General features: G+C 39.7%; 2 protein-coding genes across 3 annotated transcripts; one reads left to right on the top strand and one right to left on the bottom strand.

Annotated features, from left to right (window-relative positions):
- Positions 1 to 2,781: 2,781 nt before the first annotated feature.
- Positions 2,782 to 12,823, bottom strand: LOC113158497 (KN motif and ankyrin repeat domain-containing protein 1-like). Its single transcript, XM_026354425.1, has 11 exons — positions 12,786 to 12,823; positions 6,818 to 9,357; positions 6,348 to 6,500; positions 5,743 to 5,851; positions 5,469 to 5,648; positions 5,230 to 5,317; positions 4,872 to 5,091; positions 4,129 to 4,271; positions 3,558 to 3,758; positions 3,204 to 3,302; positions 2,782 to 3,112 (listed from the first exon to the last, which is right to left on the bottom strand). The coding sequence occupies exons 1-11, from the start codon at positions 12,821 to 12,823 to the stop codon at positions 3,050 to 3,052; spliced, it is 3,834 nt and encodes a 1,277-aa protein (XP_026210210.1). The 3' UTR covers positions 2,782 to 3,049.
- A 703-nt stretch (positions 12,824 to 13,526) lies between these two features.
- On the top strand, positions 13,527 to 16,220 carry fbp1b (fructose-1,6-bisphosphatase 1b). Of its 2 annotated transcripts, none has more exons than XM_026356925.1 (8): positions 13,527 to 13,755; positions 14,222 to 14,384; positions 14,495 to 14,587; positions 14,889 to 15,029; positions 15,152 to 15,289; positions 15,420 to 15,539; positions 15,654 to 15,843; positions 15,955 to 16,220. In XM_026356925.1, exons 1-7 carry the CDS (start codon positions 13,586 to 13,588, stop codon positions 15,840 to 15,842), a joined length of 1,014 nt encoding a protein of 337 aa, XP_026212710.1. In that variant the 5' UTR covers positions 13,527 to 13,585; the 3' UTR covers position 15,843; positions 15,955 to 16,220. The 2 variants fall into 2 exon arrangements, with proteins under 2 accessions (XP_026212710.1, XP_026212709.1); XM_026356924.1 differs by having other exon boundaries at positions 13,528 to 13,755; positions 15,946 to 16,220.
- Positions 16,221 to 23,938: the final 7,718 nt, after the last annotated feature.

The raw sequence follows: 23,938 nt of genomic DNA, 5'->3' as shown, positions 1-23,938 counted from the left end.
AGCCCAAAGTGAAGTGACTGGATTAGTGGTGAAATAGAGATATCATTTTCGTACTATGTTCCCAAGAACCACTTGCTCAAAACCACTGACTGTTGCTATGGCAACAGCAAATTTTGTTGGTGGACCTTGTATATCATTGTATTTTATTGCTGTTGCTGGGAAATGACTCAGAGTGCTCTCAGTCACACATTGCTTGCAGTAATGGGACACAGTAACACACTTGGAGGCAGGGTGGTGGCACAAGGACGACAACATCGATTTATACATCGACCCGGTGTTTTTAAAGAAGCATTCTACCTTCAAACAAGCACCACTTTAAAAAGCTTTGCAAACCAATTACATGGAAATCACGTGGCTATAGATGCAGAAAAGAAAAGCACAGGGACACACGGAAAGCCCTCAGTGTCACTGCATGTTTCACTAATTTATGAATGAATGTTCTGCAAGAAAAACGCTGAAGGTCCCACGTGCTTAAGAAATATTCATTAAAACAGCCAAAAATATTCTAGGACACAGGTTATTCTGAATTGTTTGATGAAATATTCAGAGCTGATATTCAGATTTAATTTGCAGTTGGGCAAACATGGATGGAGCCAAGAATACTTTGATCAGTTATCAAGGCTGTGTCGGGTCATCTTCTGAAAGGATGTTTAAAATTTAAAGCACCTTGTTGTCCAAACCCTTTTAAAATACTCCATGATTTATTGGAAAAATTAATATTTATACAATTTAATGTATTTGTAGAGCTCAAGGCACTGTACGGTGTTTAAGGTTTACCTTACAAAACATAAATGTATATGGAATCATATAAAAAAACCCAACAACGAGAGGAAAAACCCCCTTTAACAGAAGAAACCTCCAGGCTTAGAGTGGGCGGCCATCTGCCTCGACCAGTTGGGGTGAGTGGAAAGAGGAGAGAGACAACAACAAGCAGAAAAAACATTGGGCAGGTCGGTGCAGGATACCTGCAGAGGAGAACAGAGAGAGGTAGACAGAGAGGAGGAAACACAACTACAGGAGAAGGAAGACACAAAGGTAATGATATGCAATGGTATCATTTAAATGGATAAAGGAGAGGAGAGGAGCTCAGTGTATCAGTAGAGGTCTGTGTGAGGGACCAAGCAGGCAGGCAAAAGGAAACACAGGTGGATGTTTGAAAAAGAGGGTTTTATTAATCCTAAAACGTTGAAAGATAATTCACAAAACATATTTAAGAATTCTCAAAGGTCCATAAAACAAACCAAACAATACTCAGACAAAGTAAAATTAACAAACTTAACTTTAACCGAATAGACAAAAACCAACTGACCTGAAGAAACGAACACACAGGGGAACATATATAATGATCAGACCATATGACCCACAGGAGGTAACTAAAAACAAATACTACTAACAAAACTTTAAAATAGCAAAACATAACAGTCAGTCTTTTCAATTGTAAATAATTAACCCAATAATCAAGAATAACTCCATCCAAAGGACTAATATTGATATAAATAAACATAGTCCACAACAAGCCAATCTAGATATCTAGATATTAAATGTAGAGAGGGTTTCTGCCTCCCGAACCTGAACTGGGAGCTGGTTCTGGCACACAAGTAAACCTGCACTCTGAGAACAGAGAGTTCTGCTGGGAAAATCTGGAACGATGAGGTCTTTATGATACGATGGAGCTTGAATATTAGCTGCTTTATAAGTGAGGAGAAGGATTTTAAATTCTATTCTGGATTTTGTAGAGAGCCAATGGAGAGAAGCTAATGTAGGTGAATAGAATGATCGCTGAGGATAATAGCAGGTGAGATGGACAACACTCGGGGGTGAGAGGTGAGTCATTTCTGTCTTACAGGAAAAGAGTAAGATGGGTGTGAAGGAGGGAATCACACTGATGTTCACCAAGGTGGAAAGTTGGTAAAAGAAGTGTTGATGAGCCACTGAAGGTTTACTTGTACAGGTACATTCTTTATACACTTAATAAGAGAAACATCAACATGGTGACAATTTAATGTGCTGAATTTTCTTTATATATATATATATACTCAAGAAAACAAACAGTTCGTCATGAGTTCAATTATTTCTCTAAATGACATGAATATAATAAATGTTCCAGTGACTGCGTACAATTGCAATAGTGGGATCTAAAATTTATTATTTAAGACAGATTAATGAAATAAATGTTCAACAGTCAATGTATACGATGACATAAGACAAAACATTCATTCAGCCTTCATAAATGTAGAAACTACAGTTTGCATTAGAATGAAAAAACGAATTTTCCTACTGTGAGTTACAGCTTTAGTTTAGCATAAAGAGTGGGACCAGGGAAACAGGCTGTTGTCTAAAGATAAAAAGAAAACCATGTACCAGCCGGCCATAAAGAATTAAAATTAGTTAACATGTTGTATCTCTTTTTGCTTTTTCTATAAAAATAAAAACAAAACAAAAAAACTCTAGTAGATAATTATGAGAATGGTATCTATCCTCTCAGCAACAAATTAAATAAGTATAGGAGTTGTATTTTTTAATTTAATAATTTTATTTTAATGTTGATATGATCTATGATAAAATGATCTATTGTTTTGATGCAGTATGACTCTTAATAAAGCAGTACATATACAGCAAACATTATACAAATAAATTGGTTATTACTTTACAATAAAATATAAAATATTTTTCATTAATGTCTTTGGCTTTTTAGCTATTTACTATTTCTGTTTTTTTATATATAAACAATTTCATTTATAAATAGTAGTATTATTTTAAAATTAAATGACATTCTCAAGGTACACCAAATAATAAGACTGCATGATACTACTATTAGTTATCATAAATAAAGTATAGTGATATACTCTACCATGCATACTTGATAACTTTATAATGCAAATACTACACTAGGATGAATAGCACTGGAGATAACTAGCTTTATTCATCAGTCTGACAAAATGGTGTCGAAACTGCATTCGTTATATTTGGTATGCTTAAGCTTTTGCTACTGAATCACTTCATAAGGAGCATTAATGAGACATCCATTCAGGACTTTGGGATCACCACCTCATTCGCAGTTATTTCTAGCACCAGAGGCGGAGTGAGACTTGCCACTGTGACGAGCAGCCGCCTGTTAAGAAAAACACAGACACACAATAATAATAATATAATAATAATAACTGCATCGAGTATAAGAGCTGTGAAACTGCTGACCCGCATACCCCTGTCTGTCCTTTGGAGAAGTTGGCATGAGCATAAAGGAGCACTGCAATGTCATTATGTCCTGCCTCCAATGCAATGGATAGGGCTGTGCTTTCATCCTGCAAGCACAAAAGCATAAACATTACGCAAGGTTTCAGTGTGGCAAAAGCACACTGCACATACAGTCTTTATTTATGCACAACTTCCAGACTCTTTGTTTCCCTGACAACTCAAAAGGAAACCGCTTTAACAAAATGTTTACCATCTGCTTTCTCAACACAATATGTGAGTCAAAGTTGGAAAGCTTCAGCTTCTCAGCGTGAAGCCACCAGGCTCACAGAAACTGCACAAAGTGGCAGAAATGACTCACATACACTGTCAGTCAGGGTGGCATCACAGTCTGGCTGTGACAGCAATAGTTTAACGATGCCAGCATGGCCGTGCTCGCTTGCACACATCAGCGCCGTGGAGCCCTCGTCATCTTGGAGATTGACTTCTGCCCCCTGTGCCAGCAGCGCCTGCACCATGTCCATCCTGCCGTGGCTCACAGCCAGCATCAGAGCTGTCTGACCAGCCTGCGCAGCGGAAATCAGGGGTCAACACACAAACCAGGGTCAATGGTGCTGAGTCTACACATCTCAACCATTTAGAATCCCAATTAACTGCCTGCATAACCTCAGGTCTTTGTTGTTAAAGCACAACAACATAGGAGAAATATGATTATTTTTTACAGGCAAACATACAATTCACTGCCTTCAAAATAAAGTTTCCATTAATTCAATAATACGTCATATGGATTCATAAAGACAAACCATCTCTGACATTCTAATATGGAAGAAGAAATCTGTTTATAGGATGAAATTATCTTTTCAAAGTAGTACCCACATCATAAACTAGAAAATGAATCAGGAGGACATCATGTCCATTACCTGAGAACAGACTGACCTGGCTGGCCTTGGCATTGACGTTTCCTTTTGTGAAGAGCTGCTCCACCACTCTCATGTCCTCCGGCGTTTCCACAGCGGCAAGTGCAGCCAGCATGATGGGTGTGTAACCTGCTTTGTTCTGTTGATTCACATTACACACGTCTGTGGGGGCGTAGTGGTGGTCAATGGGTCCCAGTGCAAAAAAACAAAAGAGAGTAAAGAGGGAGACGTGAGGAGAAAAGAGTTAATGTATCTGGTTTCACTGCTGCTGACCATTTAAAGGCTCTCTAAAGCATCGTATCACTTTGTGCATAGTGTGAAGTACTAAAATACCTTTATACTCTGAGAGTTTTGTTGCTGCTACCAACTGGCCTTGATACTCTTAGTTTATATGCCCCCTAGTGGCTAAAGGGATGTAACAGCAACAAACAACAAACAACACATTGAATCAGAGCATCCTCTGGTTCCTGTGGAACTGTTGAGAAGCCGTGAAACTGTTTAGTGTGCATCCCTTCTGTGAAACTACATCTTTCTCTGCTATCTAATTGTTGTGGTATTGATATAAAATGTGCAGTTATGCAGAGGGTTAACTACCACATGCAAAATAATTCTGTCTACATATTTTTTGTGCTGTACAGTAAGTAAAAAATGAGAAAAGTTGAGAAAATCTAATCTAATAAGTTCTCACAGCAACAGGGCAATGAAGTGTTGTTTATTTCATAATACACAATTATCTTAGTCACCATGTGAGTATCGCCCTACCTGCATCCAGCAATTTCTTGGCAATGCCAAAGTTGGAGTGAGACACACTGTAGTGTAGAGCTGTGTTTCCATTGATGTCAGCCATATTAACCATGTGTTGCAATACTGAAGGTGAAATGACCCGAAACGCTGACAAGCAGTCTTCCACAGTGTCGGGAGCAGCTGTTTTGTGGCTGGACACAGAGAACCATTCTTGCTGGAGTGTTTCTTGACAGTTTTGCTACAAGGGACAAAAGAATAACTTCATATATTTACAAGTTTACAAGTTCTCATAAATACCTTGCAAACTCACAGTGTGCAGAGTAACGTTACAGTGAGCTTCAATGGCTTTAATACTGAAGAATACAAGAAAACATACCAACTCTTTGCTGGATAAAGCTGTGTCACCGCTCAGGTGCGTCTTTAAGGCTTGACATGCTGAAAAAATCTTTTCACTTAACTTACACCTGAAATAAGATTAAGTGCTACAAGTTACTTAAGTACACGTTAGTTCTTGAGCACGCTCAACAAAATACAAAGATTAAATTATTTTTAATTCACAAATTGTGTTAAGCTAAGAGATTGTATGGTTTTAAATCCCCATAGAGTCCTACTTACCTTTGTCGTATGTGAGATTTTGCAGAAACTTTCGATCCCTTGATGGAGCCACCTTTGCTCTTTCTTACTTGCATTTCATCTTGAGAAACTTCCCTTAATTTCCTGTTTCCTCCACTTTCCACTTCCTCAGACTCGACCTTCGCATTGGCAGAGAGCTTGTGTGATGACGTAGGGTCCAGTCTGTGGACAAAACACAGGAAAAGACCAAAATATGTTAATTTATCACATCCAAGAGTGCTTTTATAGAATAAAGATTTAGATTTTAGATACCTACCCTGTGGCCACCATCATAAACTTCATGCTCTTCCTGTTGCTGCTGCCGGCTTGGTCACCGTTCTGTTTCTTCACCACAGACCGCAGCATACCAGCACTAGTTGACCTGCCTAGAAACAAAGATTGCACATCAGCTTCTGAACCTCAACATAATGTACACAACATGGTTGTCAATTTTATTAACGGTAACATATATGAAACAACAACATTTGCAAAACATTAAAATATAAACTCAATAGGCAGGAATTAGGAGAGGCCTCAGTTAACAAACAAACAAAAAAAAACTACATGTACACCAGTTCAATTTTAGCTCCACAGCCACAAACTGCTATGTGGTATGACATGCCTTCCAAAACCAGATATCATTCCAAACATTGCAAGTGTATCCCTCAGAAAACCAACTTGCCAAGCCAAATACAACCACTTCCTCCAAACCTAACGCAAGTTTAAACTGAGCCTCAGGAGCAGTCTGAAAAAGGAATATTTTTAAGCTAAACTAGTTTTCACAGACAGCTTTCTTCTCTAGCTAAGGTTTGGTGTATTTGCTATGAAGATTAACAAAACTGTCTGAGATTATAACACACACACAGAAACAAGTGTGTTTACCTTGCAGAGCTGAGGATGCCTGCTGCTCCAGCATTTGTATCATTCTTTTCACCTCCGATTCATTACCACCCTGCTGACAGATTGCTGGGTTTGCCTTGTCACATTTAGAAGAGTCAACTGAAAGTTCAGAAGGAGATTGAATCTCTCTCCTGACTGCAACAAAGAAAGTAGATAAAAGTCAAGTTTTTGAATAGTACCAAGATGACAACATAAACTTTACTTACAGTAGGTTGCTAGAACAGTTTTTGACCACTAACTATTCTGTGGACTCATGAACCAATGGTGGACCTTGGATTCAGGCATATGTCACATCTTCCAAAGTTTCAATATGCTAAGAAATGTACACTTTACTCAATAAACAAAGGTAAAAACCAAGCTATATTTACCAGGTCCATTATAAAAAGAGTCTTTTTTCTTACTAGAACACACCACAGAGTACCTGTAAAACCACATAATCTCTGTAATGTTACCTGGCAGCTGAGATTCTAAATGACGGGCTTCTGTTCCTCCTTGTGATGCTGGTTTGTTGTTGCCAAACAGCTTGGAACTGTTATTGCCTCTGCCACCGTACTGTTCAGTGTAGTCTTCTGTGAGCAGGTCCCCATGCTCTCCGAGGAGCATTTGCATCTTCTCTATGTAATGGTTTAGCTCAGAGTCCCACTGGGACTGTGTAGACTGCTGGACACTGTGGCCCGACAAATCTCTTATCTTCCCCTCCCCTACACCAATGCTCCTTGTTGTGATGGGATCAGGTAGGTGAGATGGTCCAGAAGCCATATTTCGTGTTTTCAGTCCTATCAGGAAATTCTCATTAACGTTTGTGAACCCAACACCAGTGTCTCGGGTTACCTTGGCTGTCTCCTGTGCTTGTTTGAATGAATTTCCTATCGCATTTGCAGTTCCAACACCAATTGTACGCGTCTCTGGAGTACACCTGATGTTTCTGCCCCTGTTTCCTACAGATACATCCCTAGTAACAGTGTGATTGGTATTGGTGTGTTTGTCTTGGGTACTGAGGAGAGTATTAGTGCTGGAATCCGTGCTGAAGGCATGCTTGGTGTTGGTAAAGCGAGACACTGCACTGGATACCGTGTTGGTGTGCTGTGAAGACGTCTGAGGGGTTGACATAACACCCAGATCAACTCCTCTGACTGGCTCTGTGGCCATACCTTGAGAAACCATTTCCTTTGCCTCACAGATGACCACATCAACAGAGCAGTCCCCACAAGCTACTGAATGATAGTTTGTTTTTCCTTTCTTGGACCCTATATTCTCCACTGGTACCTCTGTGTTGGTTTCGGCATCACATAACAGTATCTCCGTCCCAACTCCTATTGTGTTAGTAAAAACCTGAATCCCCATGCACTTTTCCAACGTCTCTACTCGCTCCCGGATCTCCCAGTGGCTCATGAGTACATCTGGTCCTGTGCAAACATTCTTCAGTTCAGGCCCACAACAAGATACCCCCACAGTTCTCACACCTGTTGCCCCCCCTATACTGGCATCTCGGACCTCTGTGTGATTACCCACTCCCTGGCTTGTCGTGTGAGGCCTTGCCTCGACACCTGTGCTTACAGTGGATGGCCTGGCAAGACAGGCTTTATCAGCTCGATTCCTAGCTCCTGCAACATGAAGCTCCAGTTTCAGACGGCTCATCTCTGTCTGGAGAGCTGATTCTTTCAATTCTGCTTCTAAGAGACAAATTTTTTCCTTCAAGGCTTCAATTGTTATTTGTTGGGCTTCAAGCTCTGCTTCCTGTTCTATGTAAGTTCCTAGATTAACTTCAGACACTCCTGTTGCGATGGACCTCATCTCTACCTGACTAGTGTAGACATATTTGCTTTCCTTTGTGGGCTTACACAAGATGGCATCTTTGTCTTTATGAGATTCTCCTACAACAATAGATTTATCATGCAGAGGATTAAGACCTTTTCCAAGTAATTCTTGTAAATGTCTACCCTTAATGTTTTTTTCCAGTGCCTGCACCTCCTCAGTAAGGGACATGATCTCCCTGAGGTCACTGCAGTCAATTCTCTCAATGTTCTCAAAGCCTTCCTCAGTATTTAACTTATTCTCCACATCAGACCTTTCTATTCTCTTCCAGATAGCTTCATTTATTCCTTCATTGTCACTCTGGTCCTTGAGCTGAGAGACCAGTTGCCTCTTTTCCTCTTGAAGCACTGAGACTTTCACCTGAAGGATAGGAATGATTTTCACCTGCTCCTCCAACTCCTTTAGCCTCTGCAGAGCTATCACCATCTGATCACGGACATGCTGCAGGCGCATGGGGCTAAGACTGGTAACTGGAGTGGTTCTGCCAGAGCTTTGTGGGCTCAACATAAGACATCCGGTGCTGCCTCTACTGCCCAGAGACAAGCTAAGGTGGGCAAACTTATCACCTCTTGTGCCCGGAGGCTCGTTCTCGTCGTTCTGATTATAAGCACCCAAGCCAGTGAAAGGGGAGAGCGACCCTGGAGAGCTTACCCCTCCAAAGCTGGCCAATCGTCTACGTGGGAAGGGCTGAGGTGGAGGCTGGTTTAACACCTCCTGATCCAAATGTGTGTGGGTCTCCACTACGGTCTTTTCCATCATGGAACTTTGCTTTTGTGAAGCAAGAGCTCTTGCTGCAGGCTTAGGCTTTAACTCATTGAGTATCTGAGAGGTTGATGATGTCTCACTCCTTGATGACTTGTTATCTGAGGAGGACGCATGTGGTGGAGGAAGAGGAGGTCGACGTCTGGTTGTAGAGGACATACCAAGTACTCTTGAATCATCACTGCTGGATGCTGACAATGATTCAGCAGAACGCCAATGGCTGGATGAAATGTCATTCTGTGTTTTTTCCACATTATTGGTGGCCGCTTTGGGCCTCCTCTTAAGGCTTAATCGCTTAATGGTTGTGTTGTTTTGGAGACTGTCCTCACAATTAAGGTAGTCCACAACTGAATGATAACTGTAGTCAAATCCCAGGTATTTAGGAACACACTCTTCAGTGAGTTGACCTGTTAGACCAACCAGAACACATCCACAGAAGAAAATAAATAGTCCAAAACACTAGGTAGAACACAACTATGTGGAAAAATCTACACTTGTAGCTTATGATTAAAAAAAGGTTAAAATAAAATTAAATCTCATCCATTAAGAGTTTAGGTTTAAAACTATCTAGACAAATAGACAATAAATGTTTAGTATAAACATCTAATATGTTGCTAACAAAAATAGCAGACAAAACTACAGTATGCTAAGAAAAAGACAACAATTAAAGCTGTACACTGCCTTCTATCCTTGGATTTGAGTTTTTCTTTCCTTACCTCAGTAAAATTCAGTGACCGTTCTTTTTAAGTCTAGAATCGAACTGTCACTGAAATGTTGTTGACTATAATCTCTCTGTGCCTGTCCCAGAAGAAGAGGAGGGACAGAGGAGGATTTACCAGTCGTGCAGACACTGTTTTCAGTAGTCACTTCTCTCCAAATGGTATGTCTCTCTACATAGACTGAACCCACTCTATAATTACACTGCAACTTTCCCTCTAAATGCCCGACCATATTCTTGGCAGCTTTTCTCAAGCCCAGACATCTTCCATGCATTTTAGCCAACAAGTAAACTAAAAACTAACAGAAATCATTCATATTTATCAAATACCTAACAGATTTACAATTACATTTAACGAAAGAGGTATAAGAATGTGTGAATAGTTATTTTTGAGCACATGTTGATGGAGATATTTCCAGTGTTTTTAAATTTCATTATATCTCTATAAATTAGCTCTATATACAAAATCACTGAATACATTCTATGCATAAACAATTTTATAAAAAGAGAGCATTGCAATTATTGTAATAGTAAAAGTAATTGTTACCTGACCCACTTCTCATGAAACTGCCTTGAGCCATGAATATGTTTCAATGATGGAGCAAACCCTTTACATCCAGTTAGAACTCTGTGTAAGTCTGGAAGTAAAAGAGAGATCTGTTGATAAAGTACAGCATGCTTCACATCTTGAGCATTAGCCTTTGAATGAAAGATCCTCCTGCATCACTCATTCAAGCTGTTTTTCTGTCCCAGCTAAGGTCCAGCAGTCAGTATCAGCTAACCTTACAATGCTTGCATAAAGGAAATGCAATACCAGACATGACATATTGTAGTTAATTCTGCAAGTACAGAGAGCAAAAGGCAAAGTCTCTCCAAGGCCATATCACTTTCTCACTAGTAAGCACCTTCTGTTCTCAGCATGTGGAGGTTCTGCAGGGACTTTTGTTTTGTAAAGAATGCACATCAGCTCTACTTCTGCATGTCTCTGATTCCTGATTCTGATTCTCATGTGTAGTTAGAGTTTAGCTTTGGTTAATGTCAATAATATATAAGTATTAACATCAATATGGTAATTACATTACGTGTTCTATGTTAACATGATCTTGACATTAACTAAGATCTAGTGTTCATTTTATTTGTGTATGTGGGAGTGAATATTCAGTGTATTTAAAATTCAAACTCTGGATCAAAAAGTGGCATCACTGTGTCTCAACCTGACATTTGAAGATACTTGACTTTTCATCTAGAGCCTGTATGAAGTAGACAGGACACCAAGCTTTGAGCTATAAATCCAGTAGTTTGGGCTCGTTCTCCTTAGAGTCCACCACAGTGACCCGAAGTACTATTTCTGCTGCTGTGAGATGAATGTTACAGAGCGACTAGGGAAAACTAAAAACAATTAAGAGACATAAGAAATGCGCAAAAATCAAATCAAGAGATAAAGTGTGAAGTTTTAGAGATACAGAGATAAACATAAAGTGAGACAACGTATGTATCCTTATGATTTGAATCCAGTGGGTAGTTAAAATTAAGTGGATTTGAATGTTTTACAGTATCAGTTTGTCATCTGCTTGGATAAGCTAGGTTTATTTGACTTTATTTCTGCACCATTACCTGTTTAAATAGTTTGGCACAGTGAGACATATCCTTGTCCTGAATGCTCGGTATTACATGTTGCTTAAGCCTGACGCCATGTGGTGAAACAGAGACAAAACACGATAAACTATGAAAACACTCCCAATTTTTTTTGTTTTCTGTATTATAAACTGAGATAAAGCCAGTTTGCGTTCACTGGTTACCTGCATTCATCTGCCTTCATCAGCTGTAACTTGGGTAATTCAATGAGAAGTTACACACCTGTGCAGGAGGAGGAGGAGTTCGTGTGATGCACTAATAAAAAAACAAATCAGCAGCCGTAGTATCTGTGAAAGGTCGAGGCTTTACATCAACGCCAGATCATCTCGCCCCCTTTGCTCTGTTTTGTTGTAAAAAAAAAAGGAGCAAGGAGAAACTTTTCATTCTGCAGGAGTGGGACTGTCACTGCGCATGTGTGAAGAGCTGTCAACCTGTACACCAGGTGCTCCTGGGAGTTGGTCAGGTGATGAATAGTCCAAGCTGAAATATTGATGATGTCTTTTCGTCTGTTGACTCGATTACACAACATAAAGACCACACGAGTTTAGTCTTTCTTACAACTTTCTGCAGACCTGAATTAAAGTACTTTAACCAGTAATAGTCAATATTATGCAACATCTGATATTAATACTTTAACCTTGATGTTTTTTTAAACACAATAAGTAGGAGATCTTTGACTTTATTTTTTATGAAATACTTGAAACATTTCTTTGCCACTTTATGAGGCACATTTGGAATACTTAATATATACTTGAGTAAATTTGAAGTAGTTGTACTTTAACTGAACTTTTACTTGAGTACTAAGAATACTACTTCTGCCTAACTAAGCCGTTTTGTTAGAGATTAAAGTTTTAAGAGTGCAGGAAAGTCACTGCTGAAAAGATGGATTAACACAGGGTCCAGCAGAAAATAACATTTTCCCCAGAATCTCCTTTTCCACACTTTATTTTTGTAAGTTGTTGTGAGTACAGTGACATCATGTGGACACAATGGAGAACTTCAACCAGTTCTAATATGTTTTTAAAGATGGGAAAGTTCACTAATGCAGTTTAGTTTCATACCAATGCAACTCATGTTTTTTACAAAACAAACAAACAAAAACATTTTAACAAAACTGTTGTGCAATTTTTATGCAACTTCATTTTTATCATTGACCTGAAAAGGTCAAGATTAGTGTGATTACCTATCACTTGTTACCTCACAGTGGTCACTGTTGTTAAGTTCAAAGTTCAGCTTTTGCTTCACATTGTGAAACAGGTCTCTGACGCAATTCATGTGAACCTATGCACCATGTAACGTCCTTTAACCTTTTCATGTTTGTGTCTGAAACAGCCACAAGCTAATCCTGTGCATGCATTGCAGAGACGCACACTTGCACATAATACAGAGACAACAAGCACCAAGACTCCCTTTGAGCACCAGCGCCTTAAATACTGTTGAACCAGCACATGTATTAATAAAGGTGTTTTATAAAAACAAGTACTGCACAGTAGATCCAGATTTGAACTTTACACTTCTTTAGGCTCATGCAGAGAAATCCTGTCTAAGCAGTTTTAGTGGTTTATCCAGACAAGTGCTGTGATTCTGCTAAAAGGAATCAGAGGATTGGGATTAACGGGGTTCTAAGAAGAGATGTGTAAATTTTACTGACTGCATGTTTTAGCCTAAAGCTTGTTAAATTAGAAAAATTAATCATTTGACGTAAGCTAGTCTCGCTAACCAGTTCAAAAATGAATCAAATCCAGCTGCTACTTGAAAACCATATAGAGCTTTTGTTGATGTACTGTAAGGAAACGGGAATTAGGCAGGTGATTAATGTAGTGCTGCACAAACAGTGTTTCTTTTAAAAGCTTTACAAATAATTATTCACTTTAACACCATGAACACAATGAAACAAGTGTGTTGAGACTAAGTGCTGCTGCTTCAAATCTAACATCAGACTGTTTTTATAAGAAAGTGTGACCTTGTTCATTCGCAGTGTTTCATTTAACTAATATTAAACACATCTTTAAAGTGTAGATTGCAGGGATTGAATCGGGCTGAGGCCTTTGTTACTTTAAAACAAACGATAAACAAAGTGCACTATCTCTGAACTTTGCTCTCCTAAACCCCCCCAGTCTTGGATGTAATCAAATCATTCCCAGACTGGGAGAAAGGACACTTGTCATTGGTTAAACCAGTCGCACTCCCCCATCCCTGTCCCTATCTCAGACACTTTTTAACTTTGGAGCAAAGCTCACCTCCCTCTAACACATTAGTTCCCAAACCCAGTTCCACACCTGACAGCAACATGGCTGACAAAGGAGCCTTTGATACCAACGTGCTCACCCTCACCAGGTTCGTTCTGGAGGAGGGCAGGAAGGCCCAGGGAACAGGCGAGCTGACAAACCTGCTGAGCTCCATCTGCACAGCTGTCAAAGCCATTTCCACTGCTGTCAGGAAGGCTGGGATCGCTAACCTGTGAGTAGGGTGTTTTTAAACTTTCCTTTTTTTAAGCCCAAGGTGGACATAATAGCAGAAACATGCATGAATGAGTATGAAGGTGAATATGATTAATGAAGAGGGGACTGCAGGATGCAAGCCATCAAACATTTACACGTTGAAGAAGCTCAGTATTATCGGATGACGTCCGCTTGTTTTTATTCCTACATTACTTTCAAACGATCAAGTCCCACTTTCTGTCTGGGTACTGTAATTGTAATTTGTCTATATCTGAGCTCAGTGTTAGTTAGAGGCAGCGCTGCAGAGAGTTTTAACTTGCTCAAAGGTAAACTCTGCACATGTTGCGTTCAATCCCCCACTTTATGTACTTTAAAACACAACTTGTGCATTACTATATAATTTCCCTGTTGTTTGATTTTTATTTTTTATTACATAGCATTTGTTTTATTTTTGCTCAGTCTGTTTACCAACACTTTCTCTTAAGATATGGCATTGCTGGAAGCACCAACGTGACGGGAGATCAAGTGAAGAAACTGGATGTTCTGTCCAATGACCTGGTCATCAACATGATCAAGTCCTCCTTCACCTCCTGTGTGTTGGTGTCAGAGGAAGATGAGAAGGCCATCATCGTGGAACCAGACAAGAGAGTATGTACATCTCTGCTCTATGTACAGGCACCTTTGTGTGAATACGTGCCCTTTGTTTTAGGTTTTTAAGCTTTCTTGGCATTGATCGAGCTCTTTTCCTCAACTGACAGGGAAAATACATTGTGTGCTTTGATCCACTGGATGGTTCCTCAAACATTGACTGTCTGGTCTCCATTGGAACAATTTTTGCGATCTACAAAAAGGTTAGTAACTACGATGCTGCATGCTAATGCAAACAAAATAAAGCAATATCAGCCCAGTGTTGCATTTAATAACATTTTAGCCATCTAGCAGTGGTAAAACAATGCATGCTCTCCAGGAGATGAGGCCTTTTGTGACCTGACCTCTCCTCTAGCGCCATCATGAGGTTGATATTTCAGGTTTTGAGTAGTATGAAATTCAGACATCCCCTCAGAATGAATTTTCCTTTAGCACCATCATTATGTCTGCATTTTCATTTAATTTATCTTTCTCTCTTTGACATGTTCCCATATTGTTCCGTAGACAACAGATGGTGAGCCGATTGAGAAGGATGCGCTGCAGCCTGGAAGAAACATCGTGGCAGCTGGTTACGCTCTGTATGGCAGTGCCACAATGATGGTCCTGTCTACTGGTCAGGGAGTCAACTGCTTCATGCTCGACCCCGTAAGACTGAAGTTTTAAACATAGCAACAATAAAGTACCTTCATGCTATATGGTGTTATTCATAAATAAATGTGTTTCTTACTGCATCATGATAGTCTGATGATCTGACACATCTTTTTCAGTCAATTGGTGAATTCATTTTGGTGGATCGAGATGTGAAGATTAAGAAAAAGGGAAAAATCTACAGTTTGAATGAAGGATATGCGCAGCAGTTTTATCCAGATGTCACAGAGTACCTACAAAAGAAGAAATTCCCAGAGGTAATGAGTGATTGAATTGTTCCTGTTTACATAAAATCATATTACAACCTCCTAATGTAGAATGCAAAACTTCATCATTCTCAGGAGTATTATATTGGTTTAAAAGTTCCTTATAACTATTTGTGTTTAGGACGGCTCTGCTCCATATGGCAGTAGATATGTTGGTTCGATGGTAGCCGATGTTCATCGTACTTTGGTGTATGGTGGAATCTTCTTATATCCTGCTAATGTCAAGAGTCCTAAGGGCAAGGTGAGCAGATACTTCTTATTTTACAGTATTATTTAGACTGGCAGATAATCTGCTTTAAATTGCTGTTGCTGATATATTTGTCACTGAGTCACTTTTTGCTTCTTGCCTTTTCAGCTGAGGCTCCTTTATGAATGCAACCCCATGGCCTTCATCATGGAGCAGGCAGGGGGCATAGCCACCACAGGAGCCATGAATATTCTGGACATCCAGCCCACCACCATCCACCAGCGAGTCCCAGTGGTCCTTGGGTCTCCTGAAGATGTGCAAGAATATATTTCCATTTACAAGAAGCATAACAAATGAGGTACTCAGCTGTGTTGGGAATAAAACGTGCACAGTACTGTAGAAAACCTACTTAGTCAAGAAAAAACACAACAAATCCCCTTGTCTTTTTTTTCTATGTCAGTGTTTAAAGTTTCAGGTCTGCTGGTGGAAAACCTAATCCCAGGACTGACACCATGGCCTGGAGGCTGAACCAGAACTTTCATTGTTATGTGTTTACTCCCTGAACTATATTCGCTGGACCTACAAACTCCACCTCCCACAGTGCCAGTTCCAGCTCATTTTTGCACGTGTATAATTTGAACAGACGCACTGTGTATTTTTTAAATAAAGGCAAATGAAAATATGTTCATGTTCTTTACAGAGTTGCCCAAATCCAGTAAACATGAATGGGTTGAAGTCTACTGTTGCTTTGTAAGGTCAAAATAAGAATGAAAGAAATCCACTTACTTGAAGCTGTGTGACTGTCATTCAGGTTTTGTTCCTAAACATGTGTCGGTAAGACTTTGTGATGAGCAAGAACTTTGTAGTTACAAATTGGACAGTAAAGAGGAATATAAAATCTGCTGAATGTGCTTAAATTGTGAATGAAAGCAGCAAGAAATAGGACACTTTGGCCTGAGATAGGAGGATGTTTACACCGTTAACGACCACAATGTCATGTGCTGCCCTCTGACCAGTTTAGGGTACAACTGGTGCAGCTACCTTTACTTTCCTCACTTTGATTGACAGATCAGTCAGTCTGCACCAGGTTGCCCTTAATTTGATCAGTTTGTTTGTCCATATTTTTTTGAACAATGCTTTTGTTTCATCATTTTTTATTTAGATTTTTTTCATATTTTCTGTTTTTGACACTTTACTGAGCCTCATTGAAATTTGTAATTGTTCAGCTGCACATACAGGGATTCAGCGTCTTGGAGACACTTCAGCATGTGGCCAACCCTAAATGACAAAGAACAATAAATGACCAACCCTGCGGCCACAGCCATTAAAAAATCTTAAACTAATCAGTTTTACTTCATTATATTTGGACATAACAGGATTTTTGGATACGTGCCGAGATATTTCAGTGAAAGAACATCAATATGAATGACCGTGAATCAGTAACAAGCAAAGTGCTAATGTTAAGATAAATCTAACTAATGACTTATTCCACGATTAACACAAACGTGTACTGGAATAGTCCGGTATGTTGGGAAACAGATTTTGGCCTTCTTACAGAGAGATAGGTGAGACGATTGATAGCACTATCGTGTAATGTAAACACTGTGCACCTAAATCCAGCAGCTGCTTAGCTTAACTTAGTATAAAGCCTGAAAAGAGAGTGAATCAGGAAGTCGGCTGTTTGTGAAAACACATACCAGCGCTGCTCAAGCTCAGTGATTAACGCTTTATCAGTTGTTTCTTTTTAGTTTATATTAAAATGAAATTGCCCGGCCATGAAACATGAACAAGTCGTGCACACACACAAATCAGGGATTAAACATGTATTTAGTGGTGCTGGTAAATATATTAACTTTTGACTAACTGTTTACGCTGTCATAAAACATATAATCAAGTAATAAATGATGTATTATTACACATTAACCACAGCTATTCTGGTTTTGTTCCACATCAGCTCTAGGATCTTACTTTTTAATTAATTACACGAAATCTAGAGAAGAGGAGTTTGCTCATTTTTACGTTCAAGAATTGAACACATCTGGACTAAACTTGCAGATTCATGTTATCAACAGCATCGAATAAAGTATTGTTTAGATGGTTTCTTTAATAGAGTATTTGTTCATCTGTGGTTTAAGTAAATTTCAGAGCATGCACAGTACTTTAAACTTATGTTTGCTGGCTGCCGGCTTCGACATCGTATCTCATGGAAATATAACAGAAGTATTAATCTTTTCATCTAACTGCTGGGGAATCGTGGAATAGTATATTTTCTCAACATGCAGAACAACTTCAGTAATCTGGGAGGACATGAAAATTCGATGGCAGCGTGACAACTCATTTTAAACCTTATTTTGACAATGTCTACGAATAACTCTCATTTCTTTTCTGGCATATTAAAGTATATTCACAGAAGTCATTTCTGGCATCCGCACTGGTCCCTAACAGGCCTCAGTGTTGCCAGAAATGTCTCAGCTTTGCCACAGTACTAATGAGCCAAAAAGACTCACTGAGAAAAACAAAAGGGCCCAACTTTATGCTTACACAAAAGCCTCATTCAATCAATCACGTTTATTTAGGAGAGCAGTCATTATGGTTCATAAAATAACAATGCCTTCAAAGTCAGAACATGAAGACTGGATCCTTCCTAGTACAGTAGTGTAGCTTCCAGCAAATGAAAAAACTTTTTTTTATACCCTGAAATGAAACTTAATGAGATTTTAATAACATTACAGCACAATAAAAACACAGTTGTGTGGATCACTGGCTGCTGATGTCACTTGGAAACTTGGCACTGGATTGTAAAAGCTTCTGTGAGAGCATAATGGAATTTTTATTTCCCTTTACTTATGTCTTGACAATTTAAAGCCTCTTGATGTGAAAATATTGTAAGTGAGTCATATGAAAGTTAAATTACGTGAAGCAAAAGCAGATGTTTGAACATAGATGGAATGATCGCAGCATTTGAGAACTCGCCTCATTATGTACAGTATAGAGAATGCAGAGTAAGTTATGTAGCTCCAGTGCACTGGTTGGAATCCATATTGGTATTCACTAAAAACTGAACCACTTCCTTTTTTATGTGTGTTTGTCAGTGTCAGCATTCAAGGGCCACAGTACCCATGAGACACACAAACACTTACACTTAACAGGCACGTTTGTTTATTTCGATTCTGTTCAGACTGTGTATGATTATAGGTTTCTGAGTCAATATTTAGATTTTGCAGGAAAAGCACAACCCAGCCAGTTTATTTTTTTTCCTTGCTACTGTGTGTCGTGTGTGTGTATGTACTCTATGTGTGGACTCATGATTTAAATAATAGTCATATTAAAATAGCAGAGCGTTATAGTAGTAGCAGCAATATTTTAGCTACAGTGCATTGTTGTGGCTACTTGAAATAATAGTAAATCTTCATTTATAATGCACAATGATATTTCACGTATTTGCTGTGGATGCAACACTATTTTGTCCTGTTACGCTTCTAGCAGTGACAGGTCAGTACCTGTTGTTTTCTGTTGCAGCTCTTTGCTGTCTGACTGATATCCAGCCCATGTCCAGACAGGCCTTGTTTACTTTACTCGCCAATGAAGAGCGTTCAGTTTATCTGTGATGTTTCCTTGCAGCTGACAGCTTGCTCAGGCAACAACTTACCTTACTTTCTGAAAACCATTTCTGCATTCGGGGTACTTCATTGAAGAAAATATCAACAAGATCTTCCAAATGACGTGCATTCAGAAATGAAAGAAATTAAGAGAACTATTTAAAACAAAAGTAAAAGGCATGCTCTATTTCACCGTGCCAGTGATGCAGGAGGGAAAGACATGCAAAAAATGTCCAGAGCTGAATATGGTGGTTGACATTTGGCACCTTAACCCCTGGGTCAACACGGTACAAACTGTTTTTGCAGGTGTGTTTTGTTCATGTAGTGAATGACAATGGACTGTGTACTAGCCCTAACCCTAACCCTGCAAAAGCTGTATTTGGTTTCTCATTAAATCTTCTTTTCCTCTGTAAACATAAAGACATGTTTTTTGGTGTTCTTGTCCTGAAGCAGGCTCAGGAAATACAGAAATAAGATATTATTATTATTAACACTATCCATGCAGTACCCCATAACAGTAGATTGTGTGCCAGTATTAAACAATAATTCATGAGCACTGACTTCTGTTATAAACAAGATACTCTCTGCCTTAAATTAGACCTACCGTCGCTCCTTTTGTTGAACAGATCAGTATGGCTTTTCTCAGCACAGTGACAGCAGACCCAGAGCACCTATGTTTAAATTAAACAGAAACTCTGAATCCAAGACCACCCTGACTGAAGCCAACTGCTAATCCAAATACTGCCTCAACCCTCCTCCAGAGAGGACCCATATTTGTGCCTGATATTCTGTGCATCCCTAATCCCATTCACCCCATCTTATATAGATACTTTTATTTAGCAGGGAGCAAAATTAAAATTAAAAATTATTGCAGTACACCAGAGAAAGCACAGTGCAGCCAAAGCTTCTTAGTCACCAACTGATGTAAGTTTATGGAAGATAAGTTGGGTGGGAGAAACCATTACCACACAAGAGGACAAAAAGAAGTTTCCTTTAAAGTTATGTTAAAGTTTGCTGTGTGTTGCACTGAACCAGTTTTGTCAACTTTACCCATGTCAGCAGATCTATCTACCCGTGCATGTGAGACCTACAATATGTCTGTCATGACTGCTTTATGGAAAGTGTCTATCTCTGCAAAATAGATGGCAATAGGCCAGCCTCCAAGCCTCTTTCTTGTTTGTTGTTGGTGGTTTAGATACAGTAGCAGCCACGTTCTTTTGTACTATTTGTGTATGAAAGTAGGAAAAAGTCCACTCAGATTATCATGATTTATTTTGTGGTGTCAACGATGGGGACACTTGGAGCAGACCACCGCCTGCGCTGTGCCTTACAAAGGGTGGTGTGTTTGGATTAAAAGCATGCATGTGGTTACTGTCACTGAAGACAGCCTCATCTGAGCTCAGCCTCTTCGTAAACTTAGACTCAGTGTTTCTTCATGTTGTAAGATGTGTGTGAATTACAATAACTGCAATATAGATGGAAGGAAACTAACCACCAAATTACAGGCCTCTCTATCCACATGAGCAAAAATATAGCGTATCAAAGGATGCTCTTGGGTATGTTTGCATTTGTATACTGCATGTTTGGATATTTTTGCATGATGGATGTGCCACTCTTTCCCATGTATCACAGAGCTACAGTCTTCTTGTGTATCTTGGGCTAGAATGAGCAGGGATGAGGTACACCTTTGTCATCTGGGCTTGTGTATCAGCAAATGTCGATACTCACCAATATATCATAAATAAGCTCACATGTCCAGAGGCAGAACTTCTGGGCACAATGCAGCATCTTCAGTTCTGTTCTAATAATATTCAAACATAAGTCAGATGAACGTCAGAGAAACCCTGGATCACATCTAATTTTCTGTTTCCTGAAACAGTGGCTACGCCTTAAAGATTGAGCTCAAAATGTGCCCTAAATGGCTCGTTGCCAGACGGAGTTGAGTTACAGAATGCACCATGGAAATGAAAAACAGGCATTTGTGTATCCTACTTCTCCAACTTTGTCATAGGATCTTACTGTGTATGTACATGCATGCAGAACATTAATCCAACAGTGGTCCCTCATAGCCTTCATAATGTCATAGTTTTACAAAAACTACCTCTCTTGTGGTGTTATTTGAGGGGTTAAAGACATCTTTGGAAATATGAGATATGAAAAGATTCATACCACTCTCATATTTGCCCATTAAATATAAGGCTACTGTCATCAGCCAGTTAGCTTAGCACATTTTTATTTTATTATTTATTATAAAAAAAGCATATTTCCAAAGAAATGGGATCCTTATGGACGATGCTGCTAGGTTCAGAATAGTCAAAAAAGTTTAATTTAAGTTCTGTTGTATCAAATGGCCAATATTATTAATACTTTTTAGTAAAGTGTTGAAAGGACTGTCTGCATTTGACAACCAAATTCACTTTCTTTGGCTTCAAACTCAGCAATCTCTAACACTAAACATTGTGGATAGCATAAGTGGTAATTACACTGTCACATAAAGATTCACTAGGCCACTGCAAAAATTATTGTGCCTGCTCAAATGTTGGTATTCATGAACATAGTAATTAAATCATATTCACAGAAGTCAAAGAAGAAGCTCCCTGTGAGGGCTTAAAATCACATTCTCAGTGTTAGTGAATGGCCAACACTTCCTGGCATCAGCACTAGACCTTGTCCACGCTGAGGACTCTTCAGCTCTTGTAATGTGGTGCTGGGTCATTTTCCTCATTTCAGGTTTCTTGTTAAGGCCTTGATCTGGTGAACAATGACTTCTCTTTGTTGAGAGCGCGGTGGCATATCTGTCCCTGAGCTGCTATTTCCTCTTGGAGAGCTACACGATCACAGAGGAGAGAAGAGGTCACTCTGTCTGCTCTCTTTTTTCTCCTGTAATCGCTATACACCTCCGTCTTCAGACAGAGATACCCTCCACAGCAGCCTACTTCCTCTGTGGAAATTAAGTGGATTCACTCTTTGTACTGAAGAGAGATGGCTTTGTTATCTTCATATTACCTGACCTGTGTCAGACCTGAGAAACCCGGTAGGGGTTCTATTGTTCCTTATAATCCACATTTTACTGCATATGTCATTAATTTTCTGGAGTGCCCACCATCATTTACTCTCCTCTGTGATAGCAAAACCAGAACATATGAAGCAATAACTAGAAGAAGAGCAATCGTCTTGTAATATTATCTAGTTTTGCTAATCTGTTTCATGCAGCAGGTCAAAGTAACCTGCAAGTCTTACTAATGGGGAACCAGTACAACCAAGCACTTTATCATATCATCAGCATTAGAGCCAAATGCTACAGTAACATCAGCCTGCTTACATGTTCAAAGTGATATTGCTCACATCCTGATTAGGGTTGCCAGGTTTAATGTGCAGCAGGTAGAAGTACTGCTGGAAAATCAAAGACTGAAATACCTGGGGCCTAAAACGGCTGGGGATTGGACGCTGAACCTTGCAGTTACATGCTGTGGGTCTACAACTCTGATCCACAGCTGCCCTATGCAGCCAGTTTGATTAAGGTGATTCAATCCATTGTGTCTAATCTTACACAGCTACATATTCTTCACATGAACACTGTAAAGGTTGCATTCTTGTTTGTTTCAAATGCATATGAATTCCTCTTCTCTGTGAAGACTAAAGAAAAAAAAAAATCAGCGTATCTAAGTCAGACATCTGAGAAGTTTCCATGAGCCACAGAAAAATGAAAAATGCAGGCAGAAAAACACTTGGCAGCTTTTTAATACTGACTCATTTTCCTCCCTCCCCTCAGTCTCTGTGCCTCTCTCTGGGCTTGGAAGCACTTGAATACAACCTTCAGTGAACTGTTCTGGCAGCGCAGCTTGTGTGTAATGACTTCTGACAGCAGTGGAGACAAACTGAAGAGCATGTCTGTCTCTGCATGAGTATTTACAAATCTACCCTTGGGAACCGCGTTCCAATTCTGGAAACACTATTATTTGCAAGTCACCACGAACGACTGCGTATAGACGATGCATATGTGGAGGTGTGCTTTTGAGAAAAATGGAGGACGGGTTGTTAAAAGGAAACTGGCCTCACAAATCCCAGAACATCGGGAGATGTTTGGTAGAGAAGTAAAACATGTTAGTGATGTATTAATGTGATTTAGGAGGTACAGTTTGGGGGAGAGCAGCTGCCTACTCCATCATACAGAGCCGCTGGCTCCACTGAATCTGGCCATTGTTCTTGTCTGGCTGATATCCAGGGTGGGATGTTTGGTTCTGCTATGCATTATGGACTCCATCTTAAAAGTGAAATGTAAGTTTCTCCAGGATGTGTCATTTGGTTAAACCCAGTTATTGAAAAGAAAACTTTGTACAGGTCTAAGTGCATCAGTGTGTTTGGTTCAAGCACCCAAACCTTGACCAAAAGTTAAAAAACTAATAAACGTGTTGTTGTTAATAGAGACACTGAACCCATATCCATCCCTGTCAAGTGTCATCTTTGGTCCCAGCGGTCTGGGCTGATGTCAGCTTCTTTGTAGTTAATGGAGAGCTGTGAGGAGTTCACCGTTTGGGCTCTCTCTAACCTTCACTTTGATGTTGCTCTAAATCTGCAGTCAGCCTGTTGCTGTGGTATGCCAGCTGAATGAGGTGGAGGGGGCTATTTAGGGTTGTTTGGCTAAGAACCTCTGCTGCACTTGTCTCGACTCCTCTCTAACCTCTCTAATTGGAATTGGGGGGTCTGAGGGTCCTCTGAGAGCTGCCAGATCCTTGTGGTCACAGTGTGCTGATCTGACGGGGTCAGAGGAACAGAGTTACAGGCTGCCATACTTCGTTTTGTTGGCCTTAAAGCTCCAAGGAATCCAATCAGCCTTCATTTGCTGTGGCCTCA

This window comes from Anabas testudineus, chromosome 12 (genome assembly GCF_900324465.2).
Source record: "Anabas testudineus chromosome 12, fAnaTes1.2, whole genome shotgun sequence".
Taxonomy (NCBI): Eukaryota; Metazoa; Chordata; class Actinopteri; order Anabantiformes; family Anabantidae; genus Anabas; species Anabas testudineus.
Note: the sequence above shows the minus strand (reverse complement) of the source record. Positions and strands in the feature narration are given on the sequence as shown.